Source organism: Vombatus ursinus, unplaced genomic scaffold (assembly GCF_900497805.2).
Source record: "Vombatus ursinus unplaced genomic scaffold, bare-nosed wombat genome assembly UNPS02014830.1, whole genome shotgun sequence".
NCBI classification, from domain to species: domain Eukaryota; kingdom Metazoa; phylum Chordata; class Mammalia; order Diprotodontia; family Vombatidae; genus Vombatus; species Vombatus ursinus.
The window spans coordinates 35495796-35505477 of NW_020954608.1; the positions used below are offsets into that span (position 1 = coordinate 35495796).

A 9682-nucleotide genomic window follows, 5' to 3' on the forward strand; every position below is an offset into this window, starting at 1 on the left:
CTCTCTCTCTCTCTCTCTCTCTCTCTCTCTCTCTCTCTCTCTCCTCTCTCTCCTCTCTCTCCTCTCTCTCCTCTCTCTTTCTCTGTGTCTCTCTCTTTCTCTCTCTCTGTGTCTCTCTCTCTCTCTTTCTCTCTCTCTCTCTCCTCTCTCTCTGTGTCTCTCTCTCTCTCTTTCTCTCTCTCTCTCTCCTCTCTCTTTCCTCCTTTCTCTTGCTTTTTTTGTCTGTCTCCTCCATCTAGCCTCCCTCCCTTTTTCTCCCTCTCATCTATTTTCATGTACAGAACATGCAGGTCTGAGTTTTTTTGTCAGCCTAACCGCATCCGGACTCTATTAAAGTTCCTGGCGCGGGATAAACAATGCAACTGTCGCGTGCAGCAGTCTGAAAATAATTGGATTAGCTAAAACATATCAACTAAATAGAGACAGTCCTGCTCAGACAGTCGGAGTAAATGTCACCCTGGAAAAAGCCCTGAAAACTGATCTCATGGTTCCTGGGCTCCCAAGCCCCTACCTCCACAGTAAGGGGGGAAAAAACCACCAGAGGCCTTGGAAACTCTGGTTTGAGGCTGCTCTTCTCACCCACACTAGGTAGTGGGATTTCACTTTTTCTTTTTACAACCCACTCAGGTTGCAGTCAAGACATTTGGGCTGTTCTGAAGAACAACCCTGCCTTAAACAGCAGAATCCACATGCTTCACAAAATCCATCAACAAATAAATAGAATTTGAAAAACCCTTTCTCCAGAGTTCCTTTCTCTCTGACTCCAATTGCTCTGATGGGAGACAAAATTGGTGAGGCTTTTATTTTATTACTTTGAGGCAAAAATTCCAGCTCAATTGTTTATTTTTACTTTTTCTAATTTTGGCTTTTGTTCAATCAGGTGGCTGCACCAATAAAATAAATATGCTGTATTTCCGGATTAGACTTGATTTGTGTACGAGAATGAGAAAATGTGTGAGAGAGGGTCACACCTGAAAAACCTTTCCATATTCTTTTCTGTTCTCTATGGCTTGCAAGTCAAATCCAATCCAATTTCCTCTTACTAGGTTGAGAAGACAAGGAGAGAGAAGGAGCAGGAAGAGAGTAAAAGATAAATAATAAGATATGACTTTTGATTTCAAATTCAGCTACCCTGATCATCCCTCTTTTTTCTCTCACATGGAGCCCTGCCAGGCAAAGTTCTTTCTCCTATTTTAAGATTTTATTGAGTATTTTCATTATGTCTTCCACCCCCTCCCAAAAGTTAAGGTTCTCCTGCCATTGCCTCAACCTATCCTTTTTTTTTAACTGAGATGGAAGGGGAAAACAAATTCTGAACAGATAGTACTAGGGGTTACAGGATAATTCCTGTTATACATTCCAGAGGTTTAATTTTCATATTAGACATTAAAGATTTTTCTCTTGGACTTCTGTTTTGTCTTGCAAAGTGATTAAAAGTCATTTTCAGAATGTAAAAATTCTAGCTTTTGAAGGACAGAGGTATTACTTCGTTTTTAGTTTTCTTCTTTCCCCATCCACTAGTTTATTGCAAGAGCCTTGCACTGAATCTGTTTTTTCCTTAGATTCTAAAGACTAGAGTGATAAGATCGGACATGTCTCAAAACTAGTCCCTGATTTGGAAGAATGGGGAGAATCAAAGCTGTAATACTTGGGGGAGGAAAAAAAAAAACAAAAACAAACCCTCTTCTGTCTTTCCCATGCAAGGTAGTGAGCCCTCTAATCTCCTCGGGAAAGACGAGAAGATTAGGTCTCAGGGTGGAGGGGAGAAAAGAGTCCGACAGGGACAGAAGACAGATCCTACCTGTGCTGGATCTTGCTTTTGGCCTCGACTTACATCCGAACCCTGTGGGCGATCCTCCCAGCAGGCTACTAGGAGGGAAGAGTCCAGAGCTATATTCGGGGACATAGGGAGGATAAGTGGTGATGGGATGATGGGCAGACGAGGAGGCTCCCCCAAGTGTAGCCATGCTGCCCCGGGAGTGAGATGACTCCAGCTTCATGGTGTCGGGAAGGGACACCTGGTATTTAATGCACTCCTTCTCATCCTGTCGAGCTGAACCGGCTGAGCCTGGTGTGGAAAGGGATGGGTCCGGGGAAACATCCTTAGGAGGGGTGGGTGGGAAGGTGAAGAGGTGCGGGCTAGAATGACCACCAGAGAGCGAAGAAGATGAGGCCGGCGGGTAAACCGAGAGGGGTCCTGGAGAGCCGTGGTGGATGGAGGTCTTGGAAAAGGGACTGAGGTTCCAGGGCGAAGCACTGTGGTGACTTCCCAGGGCCTTGCCACTGTCCAGCCAGGGCAGGGATCCGTGAAGAAGAGGAGGGCGGCAAACTTGGCTCCCTGCAGTGAAAGGGGGAACAGGTGAAGAAAGAAAGGGGCAAAAAGAGAAGTGGGATTGAAATCACACTGCTGCAATACAGTGGGTGCCTCAAACACATCAGGGGTTCTCTGGCACTTCCTCGACCTCTCTACAAAAAAGAGCCACACAATCTATGCTAACAAGTGTGAAAGCAAGGTGGGATTTCCTCCCACTCTTTGAATGGAACCTGGGGAATGGATCCTAACTCCACGAGTCTTTTTTAGAGAAGGTGAAAGAGATCCTTTCCTCTGCTCCCCACTCTTAACTAGTCAATATTTGGGCCTATAGTATGCTGGGTAGGCAGTATCCCATACTTTACTTAACCTCTCCCAGCATACTTCCTAAATCACATCCCAACCTATCTTCTTCCTAAAATCTGGTTTGTTTCTCTTCATTAGACTTCCCCACCAGCCTCAGATTCCTTAATACCCCTCCTCTACCACTTTGATCCCCATGGTTGATGAGGGTTGAATGCTGGAAACCACCAAGTCATATAGTGACCTGAGTTTCCCTTCAACTCTTTCCCTCTCTTCTCTTTCCTTCCTTCTTTCCTTCCTTCCTTTCTATCCTTCCTTCCTTTCATTTTAAAATGAAGTATTTCCCATACATTTAACATCACGATCATGTCCCTCTGCCCCATATAGAAGCCCCTGGCTGAGAACTGCAGAAACAGGAAAGGACAAAATTGGTTTTGGAAAAAGGATAGGGGAAATTTGAGGGTTATTTCCGGGCTAACTGAATGCAACACTTGCTGATGGCAGCCTGACTACTTCCAAAAGGACTTGGATGGCTTTTGCCAAAAGCTTTAGAATGCTCTGTCAGAGAAAATGTCCAAGACTATAAGCTGGGGACAGGATCCTCTCTCTGCTTTGCTTCCCTTTCCAAGACAGGTCATGGATGAAAATAAAACAGACTCTCAAAACAAAAAATTGGTTTGTAACTTGGAATATGTATTGGGTATTTACCACCTAGGATGACTTTGGGCTAACATATATATCTCACTTTTAATACACATAAACGTGAGCTAGATATAGCTGAACTCACACTAAAAGTGCACATTAGAATTGTATCTACAGATCCACACACCTATTAATCCTTTAATCCAACATTCACATTAATGTTTACTATTCTAATAACCATTAAAAACAATACTGAAACTAAAATCTGAGAGAGGAAGGGGAGGAGATGTGGAAAGGGAGTTCTTTGAACATAAAGGGTCAAGATTCACTATTATCCAGGAAGTAGTATTGTAAATAACATTAAGTCTGCATCGATTGTATTTCCACTTAACTGCTGATATGCACTGAGTAAGGGCAAAGAGTGCCCCATCGGCAGAAACAATCGTTTTAAAATCTGGTATCAACAGACCCCTGAAGTCTGGTACTGAGGAACTCTGTCAACAATGTATAGAGGGAATGGGGGGGATCATTCTTGGAATAGGAACCCCATGTTTTGTTCTGCCTCACCTTTTGCTTCTCTTTTTCGGGAATCATTTTATGTTTTAAAATTTTAGAGTTTTTGTTTGGAGAGTGTTATGTCCGGATTGTTTTTATTTTTTTAATTTCATCTCTCTCCCAAACTTCTCAAAGGAAGAAAAAACAATGTATAACAACTCAGATCTTCCCCTTAATTAAGAAAAATGGAAATTAAATCCTTAATCTTTAAAGGGACTTCAGGGAATAATAATAGTAGGCCTTAAAGAGGGAACTAAGAAGGTATAACTTCAGAGAAAGATTGAGAGTGAAAGTGATCTCCAGGAATTCTGAAGCAAAACTGGACAGGAAAATTCTGTGGAGCCGGGACTCTAAGAAGCCTTGAATCCTAAAAATTAATAGCCAGTCTTTCTATGAAATGTCCTGATTGCTTTCCAGTCTACAAGTCTGAATTACATTTTCCTAATGCCAAGGAACCAAGAAAACTGCAGGGACCTGAACATACTGCCTTTTAGGCAAAGGCCAGAGGAGTCATACATATAAATAACTGTCTTGGATTGCTGAAAGTTTGCCTGAAGTTGCAAATGCAGAGACGCTTGGACTAGCCAGTCGCCCCAACTCGGAAAGAGTTTCCAAAATATAAAAGAGCCAGAAAAAGTTTTCTTAGTAGTTCCCTCTTTCAATTCTCACCCACATGCTTGAAATACAAGCTGTCTGGGATCTTCGGCTACAGAGGCATTCACAGTTGGGGGTGTCACAGCTTAGCTGAGGCAGACTAGGTGGTCCCCCTAAATCTCTGCCTCCTTCTCTACTCTGAGCCTCCAAGCTCCGCAAACCTGGAACGCAGCCTGAAGAAAGGCAACTCTGGCCAGGTAGAGGGCTGGCTAGACCTGGACTGTGTGTTCCTTGCAGAGGCTACACCTTTGGATCAAAGGACTACTCACTGCAAAGCCTACACCTTTGGATCAGAGGGCAAATCATTAGCCCTTTTTCTGTTATTCACATCACTCAGATGAACAGTTAAAAAAAAAAATAGATGGCCTTTTCCATTTCTGTCCGGAACAGAAACCACTACCATCTCCAAAGCAGAATGAGAAAAGGAAATCAAGTTTACTTATACTTCTCCCCAACTCCTCCAACGTCCCCATGCCTCCTTCACGTGAAACTGTCTCTTCATCGAGCCTTAGGAGAGGTGGGCAGAATAGGCTGACGTGTCTAGAAAATTGGGCCTTTAAGTAAAGAAAAAAAATAAGAAGGAAATCGAATCTACTCACCATGATGGGTCGGAGGATATCTCTGTACGGTGGCCCTAACAGAGTTTCCGTAGTAAGGTGGGACGTGGTTGCCTTGTCCGTCGATGTTAAAAAGTACATCCACTTCCTCTGGCAGAGGGTACTGTGAGGGGTCCATGTAAGAGTGGCTGAGCCCCGGGTGGTGAGTGTCTGGATGCTGGCCATTCAGAACTGCCGGGTGATGGTGACTGACCCAGCGGGATTGGTCCGTAGTAACCTCCATCTCCTCGATCACGCTCTTGCGCGCGGTCTTCTCCGGGAAGACAGCTCAAAATTCTGGAGGTGTTCGGTTTTTGCTTAGGGGCTGGGTTTTTGGGTTTGTTTTTTTGTTTTTTGTTTTTTGTTTTTTTTTTCAGTTGCTGTTGTCGGTGGTGGGGTTTTTTTCTTGTGTTTCAGCGAGGAAGTAGTATGGAATAGGGAGAATAGGAAAGAAGAGGACGGGAATTGGTTTTTGTCTTTTAGAATTGTTTCAAAGAAAAGAGAAAGGGAGAAATAATAAATTCCAAATAAATGGGGGAAAAGGGAAGGAAGGATTTTTTTTATGGTGGTAATTTAAATTTTTAGAAATGAGATTTCCCCACGGATTTTCCTCAGCTCTTCCAAGATGATTCTCTCCTCGGGTCACCTGTAATGGAAAGGAGGGGTGGAAATTGGATGAGCACTTAAGTACTTTAGCACCTGAGTTTTATGAACTGGCACCACCTCCCATACAGATAGATCACAAGCATGCACACACACGAGCATATACATACAACAGAGGCATCTAGAGCCTGCAGAACTCGGCACAGACACACACGCACAGCGTCCAAGACATTAGCTGCAAACTACACCAACAATGGTTTTTCTTTTCTTTTAACACACGCCCCCCTCCCCAAGTCCTGTGGACTCCTGCCTCAGGAAAAAAGAAGTATTTTTTTTAAAGGCTCAAGGGGACAAAAATCTACCTTAGGCTGTATCCCAAGAGCCTCTGGTCTGTGCAACTCTAACCCAGCACTGTAAATTTTCCAGCCTGTAAAAATCCACTCCTTAAGAAACCTTCCAACAGAGGAAGAATGAAGAAGAGAGGAGAGCAGAGATGAAATCCACATGTAGAAAAATAGAAACTTTAAAAAGAAAAGAAAAGAAATGCAGATACAGTACCAACCTCGGCAGTGGGGAGCAGAAAGTGTGTGACCCGAGAGAGAAGCAGAAACTGCTTGATCAGACTCTCTCTCTCTCTCTCTCTCTCTCTCTCTCTCTCTCTCTCTCTCTCTCCTCTCTCCTCTCTCCTTTCCTTCTTTCTTTCTTTCTCCCTCTCTCTCTCTCTCTCTCTTTTTTTTTTTTACAGGGAATGCATTCTTTCTGAAAGTATCAGGACGGCGCCAGGCAGCTCAGTGTTCTCAGACAGCTGTGGCGCGACGCAACTTAAGGAGGTTCTAGTGTCATCAGCGCTGGAGGGGAGGAGCCTGTCATTGGATAAGGAGGGACAGGATACCGAATACAAGGAAACTGCAACCCAAACCTACTCCTTTACTTTGCCACCATCCCCTCCCCCCACCACCCCCGCACTAACCTTCTCCAAAATTCCCCCCTCCCCCTCCGGTGACCGGAAAGTATAGCTTGAATAGAGTCCACAAACTGAAAGTACTCGGGAAAGAGTTTTTAAACTACGTTAAGGTTTTAAGGGGTGAGAGTCGGAGAGTAAAAAAATTGGTGCTCTGGCCCTTTAAATGTGTGGCATCGGATCCTGCTAATTCAAAATTGGGTTGTTAGTTTTATTAGTACCAGTGAAACCTGCCTATCCCATTCGTAAAGTTAACTTATTCGGGAAAGGGCGAGATATAGTTAAGAAATTTGGGGTGATTCATTTCTGTGAATGTATGTGCACGTAAAATTGATGAGGAAACTAAAAATTTAAGTCTGTTTAGGTTTGCAATCTCCTAAAATATCCAGATATCGTCAAGTTAAGAAATGCACGTTTCTACTTCTATTTTCTTAAAAAAGATATCTTTCCATTTTCAGTAAGCAGCCCCTCAAATTAGCACCGGTCCAGTTGTTACAGATGTACTCTCCGAACCTAGTATTTATAATAAATACTTTAGTTTGCCTTGCCTAACAATATGCCTGGACGCAAACGGTGCGCAGGGGAGAAACATTTCATTTATTCAACAGAATTAATGTGTGTGTGAGTGTGTGTGTGTGTGTGTGTGTGTGTGTGTGCGCGCGCGTGTGCATGCGTGCGAGCGCGCGCAAAACAGCAGAGGGAATGTGGTTCCCGACACTAGTTAACAGAACTTTTCCCACTTTTTGCAAGACTGTTTATCTGTCCCTAACCGGCTCCTAATGCCTGCATACTTAACCAAAACTAGGAAGAGAGAAGAGAGAGACCTCCCCCAAATAAATAATACTCCGCAACTTAATCTTCCAGATGTAAGACTGTCAGTGGAGTGAGGACCGCTCAGCAACACAGCTCGGCAAACTTTGAAGGTTTTAGCTACTGGTCTAAGAGCTAGAGAGAGAGGGAGGCACGGGTGGGACAGGATTAGGAGCTGGGGGGTGGGGCGAGGAGAAGACCCGAGGGCAGGGGCGGAGTGTAAGGGAGAAAGAGAGTCCCGGGCCAATAGAGAAAATGCAAGCTGAGGGGACTAGCGATAGATTCCGGTGATTGGCTGGAAGGGAGAGTTCGAACCACCTTTGCCTCTACTCAGTCCATTGAGCCACTGCATCCCCTAGCGGTGCTAAAGCACCAACCCTTAGCTCAAATTGAGTGAAGTGATGCTTAAGTTTAAAAGCGAAAGGGGGGAAGGGGGGGAGTAGTATAAAAAAAGTAAAAGAAAAAGTTTCCTAGTCTTACCTCCGATAAAGTTGTTGAGGGAAAAATATAAACTCTAAATACACAATATACAAAAAAAAATTTCAGAATTGAGTGAGAGATAAAAATGATACCACACACTTCATATAAATGGAAGTAGATGAAGGTAAATTCAGAAAAGATGGCTTTCTGCTAGACTGCAGAAAGGTCTAGCTGGCACAGGGAAACACCAATATTCAGCTTTTGAGAAGTTTCATATTATGTTTAAAACCCTCCTTAGTTTCACGGAGAGGGAGGTTGAAAAGTGGGTCGGACAGATCTAGAGATTTGGTGTTTCTTTGCCTTAAATCTATAATTCTGGGATCAAATTCCTGTTTAGAACTGGGATTCAATTTAAACCGGACACAGAAGAAGAATGTCTTTAAAATTAATTAGCCAAGCTAAAAATCCTCCAGGTTTCTCCTGAGTCCAGTTACTGCCTCTGTTTTATAACATTGGCCCAGTAAAAGAACATCGATTTTCCTCCCACTCTTTGACCATCTTTCTCTCTAGGGCCAGTCAAGTTGCCAGCATCTCCTGCTCACTGCGTTCTCCAAAGCGTTTAATTATTTAGTATATGTCTAACATACACCGGAAATCATTCCATAAACAAGGGGAGAAATATAGACCCACATCCATTCCGTTAGTATTTCAAATTGGAAATGTATTGGGAAGAAAAGAAGTTTCAAAAACAGTTCCTGGACATAAATTCACTGAAAGTGGGGTTGGGGGTAGGGGATTCGGGGAATGCTAGTATCTCATCCTAGCACAAAACCACTCCAAAAAAAACCAGAACAAAACAAAACCAAAAAAAAAAAAAAAACCCGAAAAACGCAGGCATGAAAATTCTGTCCCCTTTAGAGAGAATCTGTAGCATCTCAAAGAGCAACCCACACTGCCCAGGAGATTGCTTCTGGGAAGAAAAATGCTGACTCACGGATTTTTAAAATCTTTAACCGTAATACGGGACAGAATATAAATTTTCATTCAGGTGAGGGAGAACCTGGCTAACAAGAGAAACCAGAGTATCCGGAAGTTTCTCCACGCCCTCCCCCCCACCTTGATGAGGGGAAAATGGAAAAAATGCATGCTGAGGGGACTGGCTGTGTTCGTTCGTTGTTCTTTAATGGCATGCTCGGTATCTGGTCGTATTCAGATGGATACGCAACCCACAAAATGCGGCCCTAAGTCTCCGCTTTACATCCAGGTAGATGGGCTACAAATTGGTTGGAGTGGGGGAGGTGGGAGCTAGATGCTCTCAGTAATGGAGCCAGCCTGTAGGGGGGTATTTAACATCGAATTCCCAGCCTGTCCGCCCCCTGTTACCGTACTGACAGTGGGTAATTGGGGAAGAGGACGTTGCTCTTTTGATGGCCCGCGCCGGCCAGTCTAGCCGACGCCACACTGGGTTTGACGTCACAGGCCCAGCCCCAGAGCCAGGAGCAAGGGGCAGGGTGGGAAGGGGAGAAGCTGGGTGGATAAAGAGGAGGAAGGCCGAGGTCTGGGACGGGTCGAGGAGGTGGGGGTTGGAAGAGGGAAGGGGGGAAGGGAGGTAATGAGCAGGGGCCAAAGAGAGGACTACAGAGCGTGGCCTGAGGCTGGGAGCTGGGTTGAGGGGGTCTGGGCCACGCCAGGCGCCGGCCTGGCACGCTTCAGCTGCTGCGGCAGGCCCTGGCTTCCTTAAGGGAGGGGGTGAACGACGGGGGGGAGGGGGGGTGGGGGTGGGATCCAGAGGAGAAAGGGTGGTCCCGGCTTTTCTTTCTATTATTT

At 44.6% G+C, this 9682-nt stretch overlaps 1 protein-coding gene across 3 annotated transcripts in view; it reads right to left on the minus strand.

Annotated features, from left to right (window-relative positions):
• GATA3 (GATA binding protein 3) overlaps positions 1-6482 on the minus strand; it is a 24723-nt gene extending 18241 nt beyond the window's left edge. For 2 of the 3 annotated variants that reach the window (XM_027838629.1, XM_027838626.1), the window contains exons 1-3: positions 6227-6482; positions 5065-5707; positions 1802-2338 (exon numbers count right to left, since the gene is read on the minus strand). In XM_027838629.1, coding sequence (XP_027694430.1) covers positions 1802-2338; positions 5065-5305 — 778 coding nt within the window. In that variant the 5' untranslated portion in view covers positions 5306-5707; positions 6227-6482. Of the gene's footprint in view, positions 1-1801; positions 2339-5064; positions 5708-6222 lie in introns of all 3 variants that reach the window. The other variant, XM_027838627.1, reaches the window with a different exon arrangement.
• Between the last annotated feature and the right edge of the window lie 3200 nt (positions 6483-9682).